The 27,116-nt window shown below is 41.9% G+C and overlaps 1 protein-coding gene across 3 annotated transcripts in view; it reads left to right on the forward strand.

The window, feature by feature from the left end:
• Positions 1 to 22,315, forward strand: part of rgs6 (regulator of G protein signaling 6) — a 143,362-nt gene extending 121,047 nt beyond the window's left edge. For all 3 annotated transcript variants that reach the window (XM_055885685.1, XM_055885684.1, XM_055885683.1), the window contains 15 exons: positions 1,489 to 1,539; positions 2,441 to 2,547; positions 6,205 to 6,256; positions 6,834 to 6,898; positions 7,508 to 7,584; positions 9,229 to 9,310; positions 9,570 to 9,644; positions 9,848 to 9,946; positions 12,459 to 12,520; positions 13,780 to 13,890; positions 14,692 to 14,817; positions 19,281 to 19,467; positions 20,424 to 20,513; positions 21,297 to 21,356; positions 21,574 to 22,315. In XM_055885685.1, the coding sequence (XP_055741660.1) occupies positions 1,489 to 1,539; positions 2,441 to 2,547; positions 6,205 to 6,256; positions 6,834 to 6,898; positions 7,508 to 7,584; positions 9,229 to 9,310; positions 9,570 to 9,644; positions 9,848 to 9,946; positions 12,459 to 12,520; positions 13,780 to 13,890; positions 14,692 to 14,817; positions 19,281 to 19,467; positions 20,424 to 20,513; positions 21,297 to 21,356; positions 21,574 to 21,621 (1,292 nt within the window). In that variant the 3' untranslated portion in view covers positions 21,622 to 22,315. The remainder of the gene's footprint in view (positions 1 to 1,488; positions 1,540 to 2,440; positions 2,548 to 6,204; positions 6,257 to 6,833; positions 6,899 to 7,507; positions 7,585 to 9,228; positions 9,311 to 9,569; positions 9,645 to 9,847; positions 9,947 to 12,458; positions 12,521 to 13,779; positions 13,891 to 14,691; positions 14,818 to 19,280; positions 19,468 to 20,423; positions 20,514 to 21,296; positions 21,357 to 21,573) is intronic.
• The last annotated feature ends 4,801 nt before the right edge of the window (positions 22,316 to 27,116 follow it).

Here is a 27,116-nt window from a genome sequence, read left to right on the forward strand (position 1 = left end):
GAGAGACACACACAGGTATCAAGAGAGAGAGACACACATGGATATCGAGAGAGAGAGAGACACACACGGATATCGAGAGAGAGAGAGAGAGACACACACACAGATATCGGGAGAGAGAAACACACAAGGATATCAAGAGAGAGAGAGACACAGATATCAAGAGAGAGAGAGACACACACGGATATCAAGAGAGAGACACACAGATATCGAGAGAGAGAGAGAGACACGGATATCAAGAGAGAGAGACACACACACGGATATCGAGAGAGAGAGACACACACACGGATATCAAGAGAGAGACACACACGGATATCGAGAGAGAGAGAGAGACACGGATATCAAGAGAGAGAGACACACACACGGATATCGAGAGAGAGAGAGAGAGACACACACACGGATATCAAGAGAGAGACACACACGGATATCGAGAGAGAGAGAGAGACACACACACGGATATCAAGAGAGAGAGACACACACACGGATATCGAGAGAGAGAGAGAGACACACACACGGATATCAAGAGAGAGACACACACGGATAGCGAGAGAGAGAGAGAGACACACACACGGATATCAAGAGAGAGACACACACGGATATCGAGAGAGAGAGAGAGAGACACACACGGATATCGAGAGAGAGAGACACACACACAGATATCAAGAGAGAGAGAGACACACACGGATATCAAGAGAGAGACACACTCTCTCTCTCTGTGTTTCTCTCTCTCTGTGTGTTTCTCTCTCTCTGTTTCTCTCTCTCTCTCCCTCTCTCTCCCTATTCCTCTTGCCTTTTCCAATGCAGAAGTTAAAGATTTTGTTTTACACAGGGGAGGTTTATATTGAGTAAATAGTAATTGCACTAGTTTCATTCTGTGGTTTAACTCTGTCGGAGTAACTCTGCCAAAGTAAAGAAAAACCTACTCCTGGCTCAGCATCGCAGTGCTGAGGCGTCACCACAGCCCTGGGTTCGATCCCAGGCTGTGTCACAACCGGCCGCGACCGGGAGAACTATGAGGTGGCACAGAATTTGCCCAGCGTCATCCGGTTTAGGGGAGGGTTTAGCCGGCAGGGATGTCCTTGTCTCATCGTGCTCTAGTGACTCCTTGTGGCGGGCCGTGCGGCTGCAAGCTGACCGCAGTCGTCAGTTGGACGGTGTTTCCCCCGACACACTGGTGCAGCTGGCTTCTGGGTTATTAAGCAAGCAGTGTGTCAAGAAGCAGTGTGGCTTGGCAGGGTCGTGTTTCGGAGGATGCATGGCTCTCAACCTTCACCTCTCCCGAGTCTGTTAGGGGGTTGCAGCGATGAGACAAGACTGTAACTACCAATTGGGGAGGAAAAAGGGGCAATAAGTACAATAATAATAATTCAAAAATTATAATACGTGTGTGTGTGTGTGTGTGTGTGTGTGTGTGTGTGTGTGTGTGTGTGTGTGTGTGTGTGTGTGTGTGTCTCATCTATAACAGTCCTCTCTGTCTCTTGTCTCTACCAGGTGCAGACATAGTGCAATGGCTGATGAAGAACCTAGCCATTGATGATCCTGGTGGGCATACGTCATTATTGTATTCAATGGCAATTTTAAGCGTACTAAACATGTATTAAACATGTAATACACCCTTTATAAACTCTTAATAGAGCATGTGTTACATGTTTGTAATTGTCTCTTCCTTGTAGTGTTATTGTACGTGGATATAATTCAGGATAATGAGTTTTGTATTGAAAAGCTGAAACATCTTAACAAGCATTCAGTAAAGTATGAATCCGTTACAAACTGACTGTTGACATCTAGTGGAAGCCATAGGAACTGCAATTTGGGTCCTAATAAATAGGGTTTCCCATAGAAAGCATAGGAAAATCTCCCCACATTTCCCTGGATGGTTTGTCCTCGGGGTTTCGCCTGCCATATCAGTTCTGTTATACTCACAGACATTATTTTAACAGTTTTAGAAACTTTAGAGTGTTTTCTATCCAAATCTACCAATGATATGCTTATCCTAGCTTCTGTGCCTGAGTAGCAGGCAGTTTACTTTGGGCATGCTTTTCATCCGGACGTCAAAATACTGCCCCCTAGCCTTAAGAAGTTTTAATAAGCATTCAGTAAAGTATGAATCTGTTATAAACCAGTAATAAGGCCCGAGGAGATGTGGTATACGACCATTATATCATGGCTAAGGGCTGTTCTTGAGCACGACGCAACGCGGAGTGCCTGGACACAGCCCTTAGCCGTGGTATATTGGCCATATATCACAAACCCCCGAGGTGCCTTATTGCTATTATAAACTGGTTTACCAACGTAATTAGAGCAGGACAAATAACTGTTTTGTCTTACCCGTGGTATACGGTCTGATATACCACAGCTGTCAGGCAATCAGCATTCAGGGCTTGAACCACCCAGTTTATAATTGTAAGTAAGTCACTGACTGTGTCCCATCCTTTTCCTGTAGCTGAGGCGATGCATATCGGGAGTCTGATTGCTGCTCAGGGATATTTCTTCCCCATCTCTGATCACGTCCTGTCACTCAAAGATGATGGATCCTTCTATCGCTTCCAGGTGAGCAGTAAGACCATATAAGGCTACAAGGCAGCTTCTAGGTGAGCAGTAAGATCATATAAGGCTATAAGGCAGCTTCCAGATAAGCAGGAAGACCATATGAGGCCACATGAATAAGGCAGCTTCCAGGTGAACAGTAAGACCATATAAGGCTACAGGGCAGCTTCCAGGTGAACAGTAGGACCATATAAGGGTATACGGCAGCTTTAGCATCACCATATAAAGCTATGACTGGTTAGAAGGAAGATCAAATGAGATAAGGAGGGATTAGATAGAGATCCCAGCAAACAAAAATTGGTTCTGTGAATGTTCCCAGGACCTTGCAGTAGCTTGTGGGATAGGTGTAGTAACATTCCCCCTTCAACGGCTAAAACCCCCCAAATGTTATACATGTCAGATATCTTCAGGAAGGATATCTGCACTGAGGAGCCAGATGGAACTGCCAGTGAGGGAAACTGCACCAATGTGACCAGTTGTTCTCTCTTGCTACTTCCTGGTCTCTTGATGGCATCCTCTGTCCTTTCTCGTCTCTATCTCAGTCTAGAGAGGGAGATATGGCTTCTCCAAAGTGCTTCCCCGTGTTAATCTGACTGATTAAGAGGGACAAATATACTGTAAAGTACCAGTTACTTTCGAATTCAGTCATGGAACCAAAAAAAAAAAAAAAACTGATCCGTGATCCGTGATCCGTATGACACAATACCACACCCGCTAAGGTACTTCCTCTGTTTCTACAAAAGGGGGGGGGGGGGGGGGGGGGGTCTGTGACCCTCATTAATAATGAATGGTGGAATATCCTGTGAAATATTTATCACAACTGAACCCACAGAGAGAACAGTTAAAGGGGGGGGGTCTCTATACACAAAGCCTCTCAGAGTAGCAGTGCCGATCTAGGATCAGGTTCCCTTTATAACCCACATCATGTTATTCATTACGATCGTAAAGGCCAAACTGATCCCAGATCAGCATTCCCACTCTGTGATGCTTGTGGAGACTCAGGGACCTTCACAGAGGGAAAACACAACATTCTATTCCATGTACAGTATAGTGCACTACTTTTGGACCAGAGCCCCGTGGGGCCCCTATTTGGCCCTGGTCAAAAGTAGTGCACTACATAGGGAATAGGGTTCCATTTGGGGTGCACACGATGACATTTCACTTCCTACCTACGTGGGGGGGGGGGGCATCTCCGCCACAGCAGTCAGTCAGCCAGTCAGAAAGCTGAATAAAACAACTGAATGGAGAGAACGATGCAGGCGTTGACCTTGATTCTTCCTCTTGAAGAAGTGAAGACGAGTCTGTGAATATTAACACATTTATGAGTGCTTATATTTGTCTATGTGTTGTTGTTGCATATTCTAACTCTCTCTGAGATACCCTTAGAGAGTGGGGTCATGGTCTAGTCAACGGCAACCCTAGAGCAATTGGGGTTAAGTGCCTTGCTCAATGGCACATCGGAATATATTTCACCTTGGGGATTTGAACTAGCAACCTTTCGGTTACTGCTCTCACGCTCTAACCACTAGGCTACCTGTCACCCGAGTGAAAGTAAAGGGGGAGGAGGTGGAGTGTGTTTTTTGAATTTATAATGATAAACCACAGTACAAGTTTTTAGCATTTAATTTGTTTAGCAGAACGACAAAAGAGAACAACGAACAACAGAGAAAATGCTGTTGTCTGTCGGAAGCTTTCGCAGCATGACAAACGGAAAGCCGTCTACTGCATGACAAATGGAAAGCCGTCTACTGCATGACAAACGGAAAGCCGTCTACTGCATGACAAACGGAAAGCCGTCTACTGTATGACAAATGGAAAGCCGTCTACTGCATGACAAACGGAAAGCCGTCTACTGCATGACAAACGGAAAGCCGTCTACTGTATGACAAACGGAAAGCCGTCTACTGTATGACAAACGGAAAGCCGTCTACTGCATGACAAATGGAAAGCCGTCTACTGCATGACAAACGGAAAGCCGTCTACTGCATGACAAACGGAAAGCCGTCTACTGCATGACAAACGGAAAGCCGTCTACTGCATGACAAACGGAAAGCCGTCTACTGTATGACAAACGGAAAGCCGTCTACTGCATGACAAACGGAAAGCCGTCTACTGCATGACAAATGGAAAGCCGTCTACTGCATGACAAACGGAAAGCCGTCTACTGCATGACAAACGGAAAGCCGTCTACTGTATGACAAATGGAAAGCCGTCTACTGTATGACATATGGAAAGCCGTCTACTGTATGACAAATGGAAAGCTGTCTACTGTATGACAAATGGAAAGCTGTCTACTGTATGACAAATGGAAAGCTGTCTACTGTATGACAAATGGAAAGCCGTCTACTGTATATTTATTTCTGTTGAATCAACTACACTGAACAAAAATAGAAAAGCAACACGCAACAGTTTCAAAGAGTTACAGTTTATATGATGAAATCAGTCAATTTAAATAAATGAATTAAGCCCTAATCTATGGATTTCACATGACTGGGAATATAGATATGCTTCTGTTGGTCAAAGATCAGAAAACCAGTCTGTATCTGGTGTGACCACCATTTGCCTCATGCAGCGCGACACTTCTCCTTTGCATAGAGTTGATCAGGCTGTTGATTGTGGGCTGTGGAATGTTGTCCCACTCCTCTTTAATGGCTGTGTGCGAAGTTGCTGGATATTGGCGGGAACTGGAACACGCTGTCGTGCACGTTGATCCAGAGCATCCCAAACATGCTCAATGGGTAACATGTCGGGTGAGTATGCAGGCCATGGAAGAACTGGGATATTTTCAGCTTCCAGGAATTGTGTACACATCTTTGCAACATGAGGCCATGCGCCATGCACTATCATGCTGAAACATGAGGTGATGGTGGTGGATGAATGGCACAATAATGGGCCTCAGGATCTCGTCAATTTGTGCATTCAAATTGCCATCGATAAAATACAATTGTGTTCTTTGTCCGTAGCATAACCCCACCGCCATCATGGGGCACTATGTTCACAACGTTAGCATCAGCAAACCACCCGCCATATATGTGCTCTGCGGAGGCCGGAACTGCCAAATTCTCTAAAATGACTTTGGAGGCGGCTTATGGTAGAGAGATTAACATTAAATTCTCTGGAAACAGCTCTGGTGGATATTAAATTAATCAGCATGTCAATTGCACACTCTCTCAAAACTTGGGACAACTGTCTCATTATGTTGTGTGACAAAACTGCACATTTTAGAGTGGCCTTTTATGTCCCCAGCACAAGGTGCATCTATGTGATGATCATGCTGTTGAATCAGCTTCTTGATATGCCACACCGGTCAGGTGGATGGATTATCTTGGCAAAGGAGTAATGCTCACTAACAGGGATGTAAACAAATTTGTTGGCAACATTTGAGAGAAATACATTTTTTGTGCATTATGGGAAGTTTCAGCTCATGGGACCAACAATTTACATTTATATATTTGTTCAGTGTATATATCGTTACAAAATGTTTTTACTGTAAATTATTGCCTCTTTAATATTGTCCCCATCCCTTTCACCTCTCAATAATACCTTAATTCTCTCCATTCTTCTCTTCTCCTCCCCTCTTCTATCCAAACATCTCTCTATTCCTCTCCTCTCTTCTTCTCCTGCCTTCTTCTGTCCACCTCTCCCACACTTGACCCTCAGGCTCCATATTTCTGGCCTTCTAACTGTTGGGAGCCAGAGAACACAGACTATGGTAAGTTCATAGAAATGGAATTACTAGAACAGAAATTCCCCTTTCAAATCAATGCTCTGTGACGGTTGGAAATTCTTTGTCTATGGTACGTCCATCACTGTAGGGGCTAGACATCATAACGCTACCTCCTATAGGACAGTGTCCCCCATCACTCCTGAAGAGCATTATAGCCACAGCTCTCAGAACAGTCACAACCAGGAGACCACTCACAGCTCCAGTGGACACTGTATGAACTAAATATGATCAGGGACTAGGACCGGGAGAGGGTGAAGAGGAGGGGAGATGGAGGAGGGATGGAGGGATGGAAGATGAGTGAGATGGATGGATGGATGCGGGGAGAGGGAGAGAGAGAAGGTAAGAGCGATGCAGGGTGAGGATGGGTGGAGAGGGAGAGGGATGAATGGATTGAAGGGAAAGGAATTTACAGAACCACTGATAAGGCTCAGTCTCAGGTCTCTCTCTCTCTCTCTCTCTCTCTCTCTCTCTCTCTCTCTCTCTCTCTCTCTCTCTCTCTCTCTCTCTCTCTCTCTCTCTCTCTCTCTCTCTCTCAATCTCTCTCTCCCTCTCTCTCCTCCAGCTATCTATCTGTGCAAGAGGACCATGCAGAACAAGACTCGTTTGGAGCTGGCTGATTACGAGGCGGTGTGTACCAGTGTCATGTGATTATGAGGCAGTACCAGTGTCATGTGATTATGAGGCAGTACCAGTGTCATGTGATTATGTGGCTGTGTGTACCGGTGTGATGTGATTATGAGGCGGTGGGTACCATGCCATGTGATTATGAGGCAGTACCAGTGTCATGTGATTATGAGGCAGTACCAGTGTCATGTGATTAAGAGGCAGTACCAGTGTCATGTGATTAAGAGGCAGTACCAGTGTCATGTGATTATGAGGCAGTACCAGTGTCATGTAATTATGAGGCAGTACCAGTGTCATGTGATTATGAGGCAGTACCAGTGTCATGTGATTATGAGGCAGTACCAGTGTCATGTGATTATGATTACTATAAGAAAATGTGGGACACAGGCCTGGAGTGTCCAAAATCGTAGATTATAGTATCAATCAATATGACTGTCTGACTGTAACTGGAAATATTACACTTAAAGCTCTCCTCTCCCTTTCCCCCCCCCCCCCCATCCCTCCCTTTCTCCATCTCTCCCTCTCTCTCTCTCTCCCCATCCTCTCCCTCTCCTCTCCCTCTCCTCTCCCTTTCTCCCTCCCTCCCGCCCCCTCCATCTCTCCATTAATCAGGAGAACCTAGCCAGACTACAGAGAGCCTTCACTAGGAAGTGGGAGTTTATCTTCATGCAGGCCGAGGCTCAGGTCAAGTAAGTGAAGTTGTCGTGTGTGAGTGTGTGTGTGTGTGTGTGTGTGTGTGTGTGTGTGTGTGTGTGTGTGTGTGTGTGTGTGTGTGTGTGTGTGTGTGTGTGTGTGTGTGTGTGTGTGTGTGTGTGTGTGTGTGTGTGTGTGTGTGTGTGTGTGTGTGTGTGTGCTGGTTCTTAAACCTAAAATCGCCAAAAGTCCCTACAAGGATAGTAAAACAAGGAAAAATCTCCGTTGTGGGGACATTTCCCGCGTTCTCATGAGGACAAAGGCTATTTTAAGCTTAGGGGTTAGGGTTAAGGTTAGGGTTAGGTTGAGGGTTAGGGTTACTATTAGGGTTATGGTAAATGTAAGGGGTTAGGGTTAGTTTTAGTGTTTGGATTAAGGTTAGGGTTAGGGTTATGTTTAGGGGTTAGGGAAAATAGGATTTTTTATGTAAATACATTTTAGGTCCCCACGAGGATAGAATAACATAATGTGTGTGTGTGTGTGTGTGTGTGTGTGTGTGCGTGCGTGCGTGCGTGCGTGCGTGCGTGCGTTGGCTTGTATTAATATCCTAATGGGTACCGGAAATCCCCAAAAGTCCCCACAAGGATAGTAAAACAAGGAAAATGATCCCTTCAGAGGAAATTTCCCAGGTCCCCAAGAGGACAACGGTTATTTTAGACTTAGAGGTTTAGGCTTAAGGCTAGGGATAGAATTAGGGCTAGGTATCGGGTTTAGGCTTAAGGCTAGGGATAGAATTAGGGTTAGGTATCGGGTTTAGGCTTAAGGCTAGGGATAGAATTAGGGCTAGGTATCGGGTTTAGGCTTAAGGCTAGGGATAGAATGAGGGTTAGGTATCGGGTTTAGGCTTAAGGCTAGGGATAGAATGAGGGTTAGGTATCGGGTTTAGGCTTAAGGCTAGGGATAGAATTAGGGCTAGGTATCGGGTTTAGGCTTAAGGCTAGGGATAGAATGAGGGTTAGGTATCGGGTTTAGGCTTAAGGCTAGGGATAGAATGAGGGTTAGGTATCGGGTTTAGGCTTAAGGCTAGGGATAGAATGAGGGTTAGGTATCGGGTTTAGGCTTAAGGCTAGGGATAGAATGAGGGTTAGGTATCGGGTTTAGGCTTAAGGCTAGGGATCGAATTAGGGTTAGGTATCGGGTTTAGGCTTAAGGCTAGGGATAGAATTAGGGTTAGGTATCGGGTTTAGGCTTAAGGCTAGGGATAGAATTAGGGTTAGGTATCGGGTTTAGGCTTAAGGCTAGGGATAGAATTAGGGTTAGGTATCGGGTTTAGGCTTAAGGCTAGGGATAGAATTAGGGTTAGGTATCGGGTTTAGGCTTAAGGCTAGGGATAGAATTAGGGTTAGGTATCGGGTTTAGGCTTAAGGCTAGGGATAGAATGAGGGCTAGGTATCGGGTAAGGGTTTAGGGAAAACATCATTTTGAATGGAAATCAATTTTAGGTCCCCACAAGGATAGAATAACATAAAGTGTGTGTGTGTGTGTGTGTGTTTTCCTCCTTTTATATTAGTAAGTGTACTGTATTCGTGTGGATGTCTTTTTCTCTCTTTCCCTCTTTCTTTCATTCTTTCTCTCCCTCTCACTCTCCCCCTCTCTCTATCTCTCTCCTCCCCTATCTTCTTCTTCTTCGTCTTCTCCAGGATCGACAGGAAAAAGGATAGAATTGAGAGGAAGATTCTAGATAGTCAAGAAAGAGCTTTCTGGGATGTCCATAGACCTGTGGTATGTGTGTGTGTGTGTGTGTGTGTGTGTGTGTGGGTGTGGGTGTGGGTGTGTGTGTGTGTGTGTGTGTGTGTGTGTGTGTGTGTGTGTGTGTGTGTGTGTGTGTGTGTGTGTGTGTGTGTGTGTGTGTGTGTGTGTGTGTGTGTGAGTGAGTGAAATATTACTGTACCTGGACTGCTAACACTACATGTCATTATTGAAAACGTTTCCTTACTCCCGTGCTTGCTGAACATAACACTTGATCCTCCATAATCTACAGCCAGGTTGTGTGAACACCACAGAGATGGACATCAGGAAATGCAGACGCATGAGGAACCCACAGAGAGTCAAGAAGGTACGGACAGGAAGGACTAGATTCCCTAGACTGTGGCCAAAACTCTTGGGTTGGTGAAGTGGGTGGGTCACAAGACAATGTCGAAGGCTTTACAAAAAAAGTTTGAAAAACCCAATATTGAGGAACGGGATGGTAACATAGCACACTTCCCTCTCCTTCCTTCTCCTAAATGTCTCTCTACTTCTCTCCATCCCCCTGTCCAGTCAGTGTATGGTCTGATAGACGAGGGCCAGTCTCAGAGCCCTGTACACACACCATCACAAATAGCCAGAAAAGGCACCAAAGCAGACGTGGAGAAGGAGGTACTTCTGTGTGTTCTATTAGATGTTGGATGTGATATTAGATGTTCTATTAGATGTTGGATGTTCTATTAGATGTTGGATGTTCTATTAGATGTTCTATTAGATGTTGGATGTTCTATTAGATGTTGGATGTTCTATTAGATGTTGGATGTTCTATTAGATGTTGAATGTTCGATTCGATTTTGGATGTTCTATGAGAGGTTGGATGTTTTATTAGATGTTGGATGTTATTTTAGATGTTGGATGTTCTATTAGATGTTGGATGTTCTATTAGATGTTCTATTAGATGTTGGATGTTCTATTAGATGTTGGATGTTCTATTAGATGTTGGATGTTCTATTAGATGTTCTATTAGATGTTGGATGTTCTATTAGATGTTGGATGTTCTATTAGATGTTGGATGTTCTATTAGATGTTCTATTAGATGTTGGATGTGATATTAGATGTTCTATTAATGTTGGATGTTCTATTAGATGTAGGATGTTCTATTAGATGTTATATTAGATGTTGTATTAGATGTTGGATGTTCTATTATATGTTCTATTAGATGTTCTATTAATGTTGGATGTTCTATTAGATGTTCAATTAATGTTGGATGGTCTAATAGATGTTCTATTATATGTTGGATGTTCTATTAGATGTTATATTAGATCATGGATGTTCTATTAGATGTTGGATGTTCTATTAGAAGTTATATTAGATGTTTGATCTGTTAGATGTTGGATGTTCTATTAGATCTGTTAGATGTTGGATGTTCTATTAGATGTTGGATGTTCTATTAGATGTTGGATGTTCTAATAGATGTTAGACGTTCTATTAGATGTTCTATTATATGTTGGATGTTCTAATAGATGTTAGATGTTCTATTAGATGTTCTATTAGATGTTGGATGTTCTATTAGATGTTGGATGTTATATTAGATGTTATATTAGATGTTGGATGTGATATTATTTGTTCTATTCGATGTTGGATGTGATATTAGATGTTCTATTAGATGTTGTATTAGATGTTGGATGTTCTATTAGATGTTCTATTAGATGTTCTATTAATGTTGGATGTTCTATTAGATGTTCTATTAATGTTGGATGTTCTATTAGATGTTGGATGTTCTATTAAATGTTGGATGTTCTATTAGATGTTCTATTAATGTTGGATGTTCTATTAGATGTTCTATTATATGTTGGATGTTCTATTAGATGTTGGATGTTCTATTAGATGTTGGATGTTCTATTAGATGTTGGATGTTCTATTAAATGTTCTATTAATGTTGGATGTTCTATTAGATGTTGGATGTTCTATTAGATGTTGGATGTTCTATTCATGTTGGATGTTCTATTAGATGTTGGATGTTCTATTAGATGATGGATGTTCTATTAGATGTTATATTGGCTGTTGGATGTTCTATTAGATGTTGGATGTTATATTAGATGTTATATTAGATGTTATATTAGATGTTGGATGTTCTATTAGATGTTGGATATTATATTAGATGTTCTATTAGATGTTGGATGTGATATTAGATGTTCTATTAGATGTTGGATGTTCTATTAGATGTTATATTAGATCATAGATGTTCTGTTAGATGTTGGATGTTCTATTAGAAGTTATATTAGATGTTTGCTGTTCAATTAGATGCTGGATGTTCTATTAGATCTGTTAGATGTTGGATGTTCTAATAGATGTTAGACGTTCTATTAGATGTTCTATTAGATGTTGGATGTTCTAATAGATGTTAGACGTTCTATTAGATGTTGGATGTTCTATTAGATGTTGGATGTTCTATTAGATGTTGGATGTTCTATTAGATGTTGGATGTTATATTAGATGTTATATTAGATGTTGGATGTGATATTATTTGTTCTATTAGATGTTGGATGTTCTATTCGATGTTGGATGTGATATTAGATGTTCTATTAGATGTTGGATGTTCTATTAGATGTTGGATGTTCTATTGGATGTTCTATTAGATGTTGGATGTTCTATTAGATGTCGAATGTTCTATTCGATTTTGGATGTTCTATTAGATGTTGGATGTTCTATTAGATGTTGGATGTTATTTTAGATGTTCTATTAGATGTCGAATGTTCTATTAGATGTTGGATGTTCTATTAGATGTTCTATTAGATGTTGGATGTTCTATTAGATGTTGGATGTTCTATTAGATGTTGAATGTTCTATTAGATGTTGGATGTTCTATTAGATGTTGGATGTTCTATTAGATGTTGGATGTTCTATTAGATGTTGGATGTTCTATTCGATGTTGGATGTTCTATTAGATGTTCTATTAGATGCTGGATGTTATATTAGATGTTCTATTAGATGTTGGATGTTATATTAGATGTTCTATTAGATGGTGGGAGTTATATTGGACAGTGTACCCATCAATCCTGTGGAACATTGTTGACAGCCACAGCTCTCAGAAGAACATATCTCTGAGTTTATCTTTTAGAAACCAGTTTTAATCGTAATAATTGAATATGGATTTATATTGTTTCTCCTCATCCCTGTTCAGATTGTGTTTCTTAACAGCCAGTTGGACCGACACTGTATCAAGGTTTCTAAAGTCGCTGAGAGGTAGGTATGAGCAAAGCATCTCCTTTCATAAAGCACTTTGACCTTGATAAATCAACACATACATATTGTATTCAACCGGTATGGACACCATCCCCCTCCCTTCCTCTGCACACCTCCAACACCAGTCTCTCTTGAGCCTTTGGCTCACTAGCCTCACTAGCCCAGTCCATGCAGCTCTCCAGTGAATCATAGGTCTGCAGTGGAGTGTTGTTAGCTTACAGCACCAGCAGAGAGACTGTGATTACTCCATCAGGTCGGCTGGTGGGTGACATTTGACCCTAGCCATGGAGCTGGGGATGATTGTGGGCTCAGCCTTAGGAAAGGTCAAGGGACAAGGTACAGGCTGAAGGGCAGGACTGAAGTGGTTTATGGTTTCCGAATGTGACCATCTACCAGGGAGTTTGCGTGTGTGTGTGTGTGTGTGTGTGTGTGTGTGTGTGTGTGTGTGTGTGTGTGTGTGTGTGTGTGTGTGTGTGTGTGTGTGTGTGTGTGTGTGTGTGTGTGTGTGTGTGTGTGTGTGTGTGTGTGTCCTTTAAAGAGCTCATGGCCAGTGTCACTATGGTAATGCTGGTAGGGTGTTTGAAACTGGGCTTGCACTGTGGTGGAAACTTCTGTTGGCTCACCAGTTTCCATCTAAACTACTGTTGGCTCACCAGTTTCCATCTAAACTACTGTTGACTCACCAGTTTCCATCTAAACTACTGTTGGCTCACCAGTTTCCACCTAAACTACTGTTGGCTCACCAGTTTCCATCTAAACTAGTGTTGGCTCACCAGTTTCCATCTAAACTACTGTTGACTCACCAGTTTCCATCTAAACTACTGTTGGCTCACCAGTTTCCACCTAAACTACTGTTGGCTCACCAGTTTCCACCTAAACTACTGTTGGCTCACCAGTTTCCATCTAAACTACTGTTGGTTCACCAGTTTCCACCTAAACTACTGTTGGCTCACCAGTTTCCACCTAAACTACTGTTGGCTCACCAGTTTTCATCTAAACTACTGTTGGCTCACCAGTTTCCATCTAAATTACTGTTGGCTCACCAGTTTCCACCTATTTTTTTATATATTTTTTGATTTAACCTTTATTTATTTTGGCAAGTCAGTTAAGAAAAACATCTTATTTACATTGACTGCCTCCCCCGGCCAAACCCGGACGACGCTGGGCCAATTGTGCTGGCCTAGAACTGACATCTGACTGATCGTGTGTCAGTCTTCACAATGTCCATCTCTGAGTATTGTCTGTTGTGTTGCTTTCAGTCTGATGAGTTACACAGAGCAGTACCAGGAGTATGACCCGTTTGTGATGTCACCAGAACCTTCCAACCCCTGGACCAGTGACGACCTCTCATTCTGGGACCTGGAAGCCAGGTGAGAACCACAGCGACTAGAATCACGTGATAATAAGGTCTTGTAAAAAGGTCTTTGGTTGCAGGGTTGCAAAGGCATCAACTACAGAAGGAAACACCCAAACTCACTGGAAATAGACTTCCCAGGGAGCAAAGCTTTTCCCTATTCTAGCCCTCAGCCTTTTCTATGGCTTTCCAATCAACCCACAATCAACCTCGGTGACCGAATGGAACACAGGGCAAAGACAAGCTATCGTCCTATATCCTTCCTATATAGTGCCTTCAAAGTACCAGAGTTACAGATAGCTATCTATCTCGCCTATGCTGTGTCTCACATAATCCCCTTTAGACTTGGAAATGACTGAAGGGCAATGACCCTCCTATCGTCCTTATATTATTATTAAATACAGATATAAAAGAAATCTTCAGGGCTAGACTACGCTGTGTTACCCAGCACTGTGTAGTTCTTCTGGAACCCTTGAGGTTAATCAACCCAGACATACAATCATTGTGTCTAATGTAGCTTCATCATCTAGATAGATGTATTAATGATATAGAGTAGAGGTTAGGGAAATGTCCTGCAGAGATTTAAATGATAAGGTGTCACGTGAATGATGCCATTACAGTACTGTGCTGTCAATGTTTTTACTTCCCTGTCACCACTTGTCCAACGTCGTGTGGTGTTTGAGACTGTTTGAGACTGTTTGGTATCAAAGTATTCATTTTTTCTATCTCTTTTTTTAAAATATATTTTGATCTTTCATGAATTCTAACTTTCTCTCCCTCTCCCCTCCCTCCCTACCCCCTCTCTCCCTCCCCTCAGTAACGACCCCAGTCAACAGAGGGTGAGGAAGTGGGGTTTCTCTCTAGATGAAGCTTTGAAGGATCCGGCAGGACGAGACCAGTTCCTCAAGTTCCTGGAATCAGAGTTCAGCTCAGAGAACCTACAGTGAGTTACACAGAATTCCTCATCCTTCTTTCATTCCTTCTTTCCTAATTTTCTCTAATCCTTCCTCATTTCCTCTGAGTTCAGAGTTCAGAGAACCTACAGTAAGACACACAGAACACTCCTCTCCTCTTCTTCTTTCATTCACACATCCTTTATCTCATCCTTTCCTTATTTCCTCTCCTTTCCCTTCATTGTCCCTCCCTTCCCATCTCCTCCTTCCATCCCTTCTTCCTCATCCCTCTTCCATCACCTGATCCCTTAGCTTCATTCCATCCCTTCATTCTTCTCCTTCTTCATCCTCTTCCATCCATCCCCCGACTACCTCCATCTTTACCCTTCATCTCCTACCTCTTTCCTCATCCTCTTCCATCCATCCTCCACTACCTCCATCTTTACCCTTCATCTCCTACCTCTTTCCTCATCCTCTTCCATCCATCCTCCACTACCTCCATCTTTACCCTTCATCTCCTACCTCTTTCCTCATCCTCTTCCTCTTCCATCCATCCTCCACTACCTCCATCTTTACCCTTCATCTCCTACCTCTTTCCTCATCCTCTTCCTCTTCCATCCATCCCCCGACTACCTCCATCTTTACCCTTCATCTCCTACCTCTTTCCTCATCCTCTTCCATCCATCCTCCACTACCTCCATCTTTACCCTTCATCTCCTACCTCTTTCCTCATCCTCTTCCTCTTCCATCCATCCTCCACTACCTCCATCTTACCCTTCATCTCCTACCTCTTTCCTCATCCTCTTCCTCTTCCATCCATCCTCCACTACCTCCATCTTTACCCTTCATCTCCTACCTCTTTCCTCATCCTCTTCCATCCATCCTCCACTACCTCCATCTCCTACCTCTTTCCTTTCCTCTGCACATCCCTCTGTTTGAAAGTTAACCTCATTACCTCTACCCTGTATGTGAGTATGTGTGTCCCCTGAAGGCATGTTCTGATGAAGGGCTCTACTAAAGACGATAACAGGGTGGTGGACTGGACAGATAACCGAGGTCACTGGAGCCTTGGGGCTACTTAGGACAGACGGACGAACACACACCCTTATCTCTCTCCACTATCTCGCCCTCTATCCAATCCACCTCTTTAATCACGTTGCTTTTATGGCTTTCCAAAAGGTTGGTGCTGTGGTGTAATATTATGTAAACCCTATACAGGTTCTGGTTGGTGCTGTAATATTATGTAACCCCTATACAGGTTCTGGTTGGTGCTGTAATAGTGTGTAAACCCTATACAGGTTCTGGTTGGTGCTGTAATAATGTGTAAACCCTATACAGGTTCTGGTTGGTGCTGTAATAATGTGTAAACCCTATACAGGTTCTGGTTGGTGCTGTAATAATGTGTAACCCCTATACAGGTTCTGGTTGGTTCTGTAATAATGTGTAAACCCTATACAGGTTCTGGTTGGTGCTGTAATAATGTGTAAACCCTATACAGGTTCTGGTTGGTGCTGTAATAATGTGTAAACCCTATACAGGTTCTGGTTGGTGCTGTAATAATGTGTAAACCCTATACAGGTTCTGGTTGGTGCTGTAATAATGTGTAAACCCTATACAGGTTCTGGTTGGTGTTGTAATATTATGTAACCCCTATACAGGTTCTGGTTGGTGCTGTAGTGTAATATTATGTAAACCCTATACAGGTTCTGGTTGGGGCTGTAATATTATGTAACCCCTATACAGGTTCTGGTTGGGGCTGTAATATTATGTAAACCCTATACAGGTTCTGGTTGGTGCTGTAATAATGTGTAAACCCTATACAGGTTCTGGTTGGTGCTGTAATAATGTGTAAACCCTATACAGGTTCTGGTTGGTTCTGTAATAATGTGTAAACCCTATACAGGTTCTGGTTGGTGCTGTAATAATGTGTAAACCCTATACAGGTTCTGGTTGGTTCTGTAATAATGTGTAACCCCTATACAGGTTCTGGTTGGTGCTGTAGTGTAATATTATGTAAACCCTATACAGGTTCTGGTTGGTGCTGTAATAATGTGTAAACCCTATACAGGTTCTGGTTGGTGCTGTAATAATGTGTAAACCCTATACAGGTTCTGGTTGGTGTTGTAATAATGTGTAAACCCTATACAGGTTCTGGTTGGTGTTGTAATAATGTGTAACCCCTATACAGGTTCTGGTTGGTGCTGTAGTGTAATATTATGTAAACCCTATACAGGTTCTGGTTGGTGCTGTAATAATGTGTAACCCCTATACAGGTTCTGGTTGGTTCTGTAATAATGTGTAACCCCTATACAGGTTCTGGTTGGTTCTGTAATAATGTGTAACCCCTATACAGGTTCTGGTTGGTTCTGTAATAATGTGTAACCCCTATACAGGTTCTGGTTGGGGCTGTAATATTATGTAAACCCTATACAGGTTCTGGTTGGTGCTGTAATAATGTGTAAACCCTATACAGGTTCTGGTTGGTGTTGTAGTGTAATATTATGTAAACCCTATACAGGTTCTGGTTGGTGTTGTAGTGTAATATTATGTAACCCCTATACAGGTTCTGGTTGGTGCTGTAGTGTAATATTATGTAAACCCTATACAGGTTCTGGTTGGTGCTGTAATAATGTGTAACCCCTATACAGGTTCTGGTTGGTTCTGTAATAATGTGTAACCCCTATACAGGTTCTGGTTGGTTCTGTAATAATTTGTAACCCCTATACAGGTTCTGGTTGGTGTTGTAGTGTAATATTATGTAAACCCTATACAGGTTCTGGTTGGTGTTGTAGTGTAATATTATGTAACCCCTATACAGGTTCTGGTTGGTGCTGTAGTGTAATATTATGTAAACCCTATACAGGTTCTGGTTGGTGCTGTAATAATGTGTAACCCCTATACAGGTTCTGGTTGGTGTTGTAGTGTAATATTATGTAAACCCTATACAGGTTCTGGTTGGTGTTGTAGTGTAATATTATGTAACCCCTATACAGGTTCTGGTTGGTGCTGTAGTGTAATATTATGTAAACCCTATACAGGTTCTGGTTGGTGCTGTAATAATGTGTAACCCCTATACAGGTTCTGGTTGGTTCTGTAATAATGTGTAACCCCTATACAGGTTCTGGTTGGTTCTGTAATAATGTGTAACCCCTATACAGGTTCTGGTTGGTGTTGTAGTGTAATATTATGTAAACCCTATACAGGTTCTGGTTGGTGTTGTAGTGTAATATTATGTAACCCCTATACAGGTTCTGGTTGGTGCTGTAGTGTAATATTATGTAAACCCTATACAGGTTCTGGTTGGTGCTGTAATAATGTGTAAACCCTATACAGGTTCTGGTTGGTGTTGTAGTGTAATATTATGTAAACCTTATACAGGTTCTGGTTGGTGTTGTAGTGTAATATTATGTAACCCCTATACAGGTTCTGGTTGGTGCTGTAGTGTAATATTATGTAAACCCTATACAGGTTCTGGTTGGTGCTGTAATAATGTGTAACCCCTATACAGGTTCTGGTTGGTTCTGTAATAATGTTTAACCCCTATACAGGTTCTGGTTGGTTCTGTAATAATGTGTAACCCCTATACAGGTTCTGGTTGGTTCTGTAATAATGTGTAAACCCTATACAGGTTCTGGTTGGGGCTGTAATATTATGTAACCCCTATACAGGTTCTGGTTGGTGCTGTAATAATGTGTAAACCCTATACAGGTTCTGGTTGGTGCTGTAATATTATGTAAACCCTATACAGGTTCTGGTTGGTGCTGTAATAATGTGTAAACCCTATACAGGTTCTGCTTGGTGCTGTAATAATGTGTAACCCCTATACAGGTTCTGGTTGGTGCTGTAGTGTAATATTATGTAAACCCTATACAGGTTCTGGTTGGTGCTGTAATAATGTGTAAACCCTATACAGGTTCTGGTTGGTGTTGTAATATTGTGTAACCCCTATACAGGTTCTGGTTGGTGCTGTAATATTATGTAAACCCTATACAGGTTCTGGTTGGTTCTGTAATAATGTGTAAACCCTATACAGGTTCTGGTTGGTGCTGTAATAATGTGTAAACCCTATACAGGTTCTGGTTGGTGCTGTAATAATGTGTAAACCCTATACAGGTTCTGGTTGGTGTTGTAATAATGTGTAAACCCTATACAGGTTCTGGTTGGTGTTGTAATAATGTGTAAACCCTATACAGGTTCTGGTTGGTGCTGTAATAATGTGTAAACCCTATACAGGTTCTGGTTGGTGCTGTAATAATGTGTAAACCCTATACAGGTTCTGGTTGGTGCTGTAATAATGTGTAAACCCTATACAGGTTCTGGTTGGTGCTGTAATAATGTGTAAACCCTATACAGGTTCTGGTTGGCGGTGTAATAATGTGTAAACCCTATACAGGTTCTGGTTGGTGCTGTAATAATGTGTAAACCCTATACAGGTTCTGGTTGGTGCTGTAATAATGTGTAAACCCTATACAGGTTCTGGTTGGTGCTGTAATAATGTGTAACCCCTATTCAGGTTCTGGTTGGCGGTGCAGGATCTGAAGAGGCAGCCCCTGGAGAACGTGGCAGAGCGGGCTCAGGAGATCTGGACAGAGTTTCTGGCAGAAGGCGCTTCCAGCTCCATCAACCTGGACTCACACAGCTACGAACGCACCAGCGCCAACCTTAAAGACCCGGGACGATACAGCTACGAAGACGCACAGGTGAATTGTATTACAGACAGAAAGACAGCTAAGGAGTTGCAGAGGTACATTATATTACAAACAGATGGAGAGAGAGAGAAATAGGTTAATTATATTACAGACAGACAGAGAGACAGGTTCATTATATTACAGACAGACAGACAGACAGACAGACAGACAGACAGACAGACAGACAGACAGACAGACAGACAGGTACATTATATTACAGACAGATGGAGAGAGAGAGAAATAGGTTAATTATATTACAGACAGACAGAGAGACAGGTTCATTATATTACAGACAGACAGAAAGGTACTTTATATAAGCTAGGAGGAAGAGAAGGAGGTAGAAAGAGGGAGGGACACCGGAAGGGGAGGAGATAGAAGAGGGAGGGACACCGGAAGGGGAGGAGATAGAAGAGGGAGGGACACAGGAAGGGGAGGGGGTAGAAGAGGGAGGGACACAGGAAGGGGAGGAGGTAGAAAGAGGCAGGGACACAGGAAGGGGAGGAGGTAGAAAGAGGTAGGGACACAGGAAGGGGAGGAGATAGAATGAGTGAGGGACACAGGAAGGGGAGGAGGTAGAAAGAGGGAGGGAGACAGGAAGGGGAGGAGATAGAATGAGGGTGGGACACAGGAAGGGGAGGATATAGAAAGAGGGAGGGAGACAGGAAGGGGAGGAGATAGAATGAGGGTGGGACACAGGAAGGGGAGGAGGTAGAATGAGGGAGGGACACAGGAAGGGGAGGAGGTAGAATGAGGGAGGGACACAGGAAGGGGAGGAGGTAGAAAGAGGGAGGGACACAGGAAGGGGAGGAGGTAGAAAGAGGGAGGGACACAGGAAGGGGAGGAGGTAGAAGAGGGAGGGACACAGGAAGGGGAGGAGGTAGAAGAGGGAGGGACACAGGAAGGGAGCCTGCAGAAACAAGCATACTGCTAAAACATGATCTCTGACCCCTCCCTTTCTCCTGTTTCAGGACCACATCTATAAGCTGATGAAGAGTGACAGCTACACACGTTACCTGCGCTCCAACGCTTACCAGGAGCTGCTGATGGCCTGGAAGAAGGTGTGTGTGAGTCTGTGCTAGTCTCCTTCTGCCTGGGGAAGACTGGAGTTAGACACCTGTCCTCAGTATCCAAGATAGTGAAGAGCTGCCCTCTGTTGGAGATTACCAGGTTCTGCAGTCAGTGACTTGGTAAACTACTGTTTAGTCTGAACCAGTGATATCAGTGACTTGGTGAACTACTGTTTATTCTGAACCAGTGATATCATACTGTTTATTCTGAACCAGTGATATCACACTGTTTAGTCTGAACCAGTGATATCACACTGTTTAGTCTGAACCAGTGATATCACACTGTTTATTCTGAACCAGTGATATCATACTGTTTATTCTGAACCAGTGATATCACACTATTTAGTCTGAACCAGTGATATCATACTGTTTAGTCTGAACCAGTGATATCACACTGTTTAGTCTGAACCAGTGATATCACACTGTTTAGTCTGAACCAGTGATATCACACTGTTTAGTCTGAACCAGTGATATCACACTGTTTAGTCTGAACCAGTGATATCACACTATTTAGTCTGAACCAGTGATATCATACTGTTTAGTCTGAACCAGTGATATCATACTGTTTAGTCTGAACCAGTGATATCACACTGTTTAGTCTGAACCAGTGATATCATACTGTTTAGTCTGAACCAGTGATATCATACTGTTTAGTCTGAACCAGTGATATCATAACGTTTAGTCTTCTTTACATTGTTTTCAAACAAGCTCCCTTCTCTTTTTTTTCTTCCATTTCTCCTCTCCCTTCTCTTCCCATGATGCTTTGTGCCCCAGCCTGAGACGGAACAGCAGCAGGGAAGACGCACCTCTCTGGAGAAGTTTACACGCAGCGTGGTCAGTGGCTCTACTTCCTGTCTGTCTGTCTGTCTGTCTGTCTGTCTGTCTGTCTGTCTGTCTGTCTGTCTGTCTGTCTGTCTGTCTGTCTGTCTGTCTGTCTGTCTGTCTGTCTCTCATCTACACATAGAGATGAATTTGACCCCAACTTTGTTACAAAATGTTCTAATCTGAAACCAACAAGGAAACCATCATACTAATTCCCTACTCTCTTCAGGGCAAGTCACTGACGGGCAAACGGCTAACGCTGATGCAGTCGTCCTGACCAGGCCTGGGGCTGGAGTAAGACAGCCATGCCCAGAGGAGCTGCTCTGCTGTGGGGAGAGGGCTGGATGTTGATGCTGAGAGGCCTAAACTGGGCCTGGACACAACGTCACCTACATAACTGACTCCAGATCAGTTCCCTGAGCTCCAGTGGAGGACAGACAGCATGCAATAGGTCACCTAGATCTGATACGGGGACAGTCCTGTCTTTGTCTGTTTCTCAAATGTCACTCTATTCCCTATATAGTGTACTACTTTTGACCAGAGCCCTATTTTGACTAGTTTGTCCGTAGGGCTCTGGTCAAAAGTAGTGCACTATAAAGGGAATAGGTTGCCATTTGGGAGGTACATATTGTGTAGTTTATCGACATATAACTCTGCCTGCTACTCTCTGTCTCACTTAGGTTCCTTTAATCGATTCTAGAACCAAATGGAATGTCATATAACTCTATCCCCTACTCTCTGTCTCACTTAGGTTCCTTTAATCGATTCTAGAACCAAATGGAATGTCATTTAACTCTATCCCCTACTCTCTGTCTCACTTAGGTTCCTTTAATCGATTCTAGAACCAAATGGAATGTCAGACTTGTTCTGCTCTAGCTCAGCTTATATTAATACAGTATAATAGCTTATTGTAACGATTACACTACTATTTTGTTCAATTACAGAAACATTAAAATGCTTAAAACTTGGAACGCTTTGACTGACGTTATAATGAGTACACTCACTGGGGACTGCCTACAGTGCATTCGGAAAGTATTCAGACCACTTCACTTTTTCTACATTTTGTTACGTTACAGCTTTATTCTAAAACAGATTTAATTGTTTTATTTTCCTCTCATCAATCTACCTACAATAGCCCGCAATGACAAAGCAAAAATAGGTTTTTAGACATTTTTGCAAATTTATTACAAATAAAATATAATGGACATTCACTTTGTCATGACGGGGTATTGTGTGTCGATTGATGAGGTACATTTTTTTATTTAATCCATTTTAGAATAAGGCTGTGGAAAAGGTGAAGGGGTCTGAATAGTTTACGAATGCTCTGTATATGGACATGGGAGGGTGAAAGGAATGGAACATATTGATTGAATACATGTTTGGAAAATCTGTTAGGCTTTTCAGTCTTGATTTTATATGGCCATGCAGACTTCTTATTGAAGCACATTGTTATGGAGTCCATGACTTTCTCAACATTCCAAGCGTCCATCACAAATGGCACCCTATTCTCTATAGTGCACTCCTTCTGACCAGCTCCCTATCAGTCCTGGTCAAAAGTAGTGCACTAAATAGGGTGCAATATGGGACACTATCCCACATTCCATCCGAGACCACCTCTGTCGGGGGTACAGGGCACAGAAAAAGCTATCTTATATGGGAACGGTGACATACTGTGCTAGGACGGTTGAGTATACAGTATATATGGACAGCATTTTACACTGTAATTGTAAATTATATACAGTATCATAATATTTTAAAAAAAGAGGGACAATAACACAAATACAGCTGATGTTTATCGATGTTTTGCAGAAATAGCTTGTTTTTCAGACTTCACTGAAATCAATCTGTACGCGATTTTGTCCGGCTACCCACCTTTAAAGGGAATGTTCCCGTGTTCGCGGAGACTGCATTCACGATAAACACTGTATATGTCGTCTCAATCGGCAACTACCTTTAAATGGTGCATATAGCAGACGAAGCGCGTTCGCATTGAATCTTGGCCATTGAATACGAATGGATGGGTTGCCACCTAGTGGTTCAGATAAGAAGTACAGGGTCAAAATCCAAGGGGCCAAGGTTCCAGTCTATAGAGCCCCACAGTGGAGGTGTCATAATACCCATAAAACCTAGCAGTCAAACAGGGAAAGGATTCCAATCTTTTTTCCACCATTCATTTTCCCCATAGGGGATTTTAGAAACACTTAACATAAGGGCTGTGTTTTGTGTAGTTTTTCCGTGGCATGAGGTTTTGATAACCATGTAAATCTGTCTCGGACAAGGTGCATTTTATCAATATATTCGGTTCTATTTACTCCCCGATTTGAAAATACCAATTAGTATCAAAGTAGACATGCAAAACTACAAATCCCAGCAAGCTCCTGCACGTCATCTCTAGCTGACACCTTTACTAACAGTTATTGTGTCAATTTAAAACTTGCACAAGACGGTTATACAGAATTGTCCATTTAAAGACATTTTGCCAATTTATTCATTACTACATTTAACATGAGTTAATCCACAGATTATTGCCTTTGACTGGATTCGGCAGTCTGGTCCAGATCATCATGGCATGTGATGTTGGTCTCCATAAACCGGATTCAACCCTGATGTTGGTCTCCATAAACCGGATTAAACTCTGATGTTGGTCTCCATAAACTGGATTCAACCCTGATGTTGGTCTCCATAAACCGGATTAAACTCTGATGTTGGTCTCCATAAACCGGATTCAACCCTGATGTTGGTCTCCATAAACCAGATCCGGTTTACCAACATCAGGGTTGAATCCGGTTCATAGAGACCAACATCAGGGTTGAATCCGGTTCATAGAGACCAACATCAGGGTTGAATCCGGTTTAAAGAGACCAACATCAGGGTTGAATCCGGTTCATAGAGACAAACATCAGGGTTGGATCTGGTTTGTAGAGAACAACATCAGGGTTGAATCCGGTTTGTAGAGACCAACATCGGGGTTGAATCCGGTTCATAGAGACCAACATCAGAGTTTAATCCGGTTTATGGAGACCAACATCAGGGTTGAATCCAGTTTATGGAGACCAACATCACATGCCATGATGATCTGGACCAGACTGCCGAATAGAGACCAACATCAGATGTTATAACCTGCAGATGTTATAGCCTGTAGATGTTATAGTCTGTAGATGTTATAGCCTGTAGATGTTATAGCCTGTAGATGTAGATGTTATAGTCTGTAGATGTTATAGCCTGTAGATGTTATAGTCTGTAGATGTTATAGTCTGTAGATGTTATAGCCTGTAGATGTTATAGCCTGCAGATGTTATAGCCTGCAGATGTTATAGCCTGCAGATGTTATAGTCTGCAGATGTTATAACCTGCAGATGTTATAGTCTGCAGATGATATAGCCTGTAGATGTTATAGCCTGTAGATGTTATAGTCTGTAGATGTTATAGTCTGTAGATGTTATAGCCTGTAGATGTTATAGCCTGCAGATGTTATAGCCTGTAGATGTTATAGCCTGTAGATATTATAGTCTGTAGATGTTATAGCCTGCAGATGTTATAGCCTGTAGATGTTATAGTCTGTAGATGTTATAGCCTGTAGATGTTATAGTCTGTAGATGTTATTGCCTGTAGATGTTATAGCCTGTAGATGTCGATGTTATAGTCTGTAGATGTTATAGCCTGTAGATGTTATAGCCTGTAGATGTAGATGTTATAGTCTGTATATGTTATAGCCTGCAGATGTTATAGTCTGTAGATGTTATAGCCTGTAGATGTAGATGTTATAGCCTGTAGATGTTATAGCCTGTAGATGTAGATGTTACAGTCTGTAGATGTTATAGCCTGTAGATGTTATAGCCTGTAGATGTTATAGCCTGTAGATGTTATAGCCTGTAGATGTTATAGTCTGTAGATGTTATAGTCTGTAGATGTTATAGTCTGTAGATGTTATAGCCTGTAGATGTTATAGCCTGTAGATGTTATAGTCTGTAGATGTTATAGCCTGTAGATGTTATAGCCTGTAGATGTTATAGCCTGTAGATGTTATAGTCTGTAGATGTTATAGCCTGTAGATGTTATAGTCTGTAGATGTAGATGTTATAGTCTGTAGATGATATAGTCTGTAGATGTTATAGCCTGTAGATATTATAGCCTGTAGATGTCATAGCCTGTAGATGTAGATGTTATAGTCTGTAGATGTTATAGTCTGTAGATGTTACAGTCTGTAGATGTAGATGTTATAGTCTGTAGATGTTATAGCCTGCAGATGTTATAGCCTGTAGATGTTATAGCCTGTAGATGTTATAGTCTGTAGATGTTATAGCCTGTAGATGTAGATGTTATAGCCTGTAGATGTTATAGTCTGTAGATGTTATAGCCTGTTGATGTTATAGCCTGTAGATGTAGATGTTATAGTCTGTAGATGTAGATGTTATAGTCTGTAGATGTTATAGCCTGTAGATGTTATAGCCTGTAGATGTAGATGTTATAGTCTGTAGATGTAGATGTTATAGTCTGTAGATGTTATAGCCTGTAGATGTAGATGTTATAGTCTTTAGATGTTATAGCCTGTAGATGTTATAGCCTGTAGATGTTATAGTCTGTAGATATTATAGTCTGTAGATGTTATAGCCTGTAGATGTTATAGCCTGTAGATGTTATAGCCTGTAGATGTTATAGTCTGTAGATATTATAGTCTGTAGATATTATAGTCTGTAGATGTTATAGACTGTAGATGTTATAGCCTGTAGATGTTATAGCCTGTAGATGTTACAGCCTGTAGATGTTATAGCCTGTAGATGTAGATATTATAGTCTGTAGATGTTATAGTCTGTAGATGTTATAGCCTGTAGATGTAGATGTTATAGCCTGTAGATGTTATAGCCTGTAGATGTTATAGTCTGTAGATGTAGATATTATAGTCTGTAGATGTAGATGTTATAGTCTGTAGATGTAGATGTTATAGCCTGTAGATGTTATAGCCTGTAGATGTTATAGCCTGTAGATGTTATAGCCTGTAGATGTTATAGCCTGTAGATGTAGATATTTTAGTCTGTAGATATTATAGTCTGTAGATATTATAGTCTGTAGATGTTATAGTCTGTAGATGTTATAGCCTGTAGATGTTATAGTCTGTAGATGTTATAGTCTGTAGATGTTATAGCCTGTAGATGTAGATGTTATAGCCTGTAGATGTTATAGCCTCTAGATGTAGATGTTATAGTCTGTAGATATTATAGTCTGTAGATGTTATAGCCTGTAGATGTTATAGCCTGTAGATGTTATAGCCTCTAGATGTAGATGTTATAGTCTGTAGATGTTATAGTCTGTAGATGTTATAGTCTGTAGATGTTATAGCCTGTAGATGTTATAGCCTGTAGATGTAGATGTTATAGTCTGTAGATGTTATAGCCTGTAGATGTTATAGTCTGTAGATGTTATAGCCTGTAGATGTTATAGCCTGTAGATGTAGATGTTATAGTCTGTAGATATTATAGCCTGTAGATGTTATAGCCTGTAGATGTAGATGTTATAGCCTGTAGATGTTATAGCCTGTAGATGTAGATGTTATAGTCTGTAGATGTAGATGTTATAGCCTGTAGATGTTATAGCCTGTAGATGTAGATGTTATAGCCTGTAGATGTAGATGTTATAGTCTGTAGATGTTATAGCCTGTAGATGTTATAGTCTGTAGATATTATAGCCTTTAGATGTTATAGCCTGTAGATATTATAGTCTGTAGATATTATAGTCTGTAGATATTATAGTCTGTAGATATTATAGTCTGTAGAT

The sequence above is a fragment of the Salvelinus fontinalis genome, chromosome 27 (assembly GCF_029448725.1).
Source record: "Salvelinus fontinalis isolate EN_2023a chromosome 27, ASM2944872v1, whole genome shotgun sequence".
Lineage (NCBI taxonomy): Eukaryota > Metazoa > Chordata > Actinopteri > Salmoniformes > Salmonidae > Salvelinus > Salvelinus fontinalis.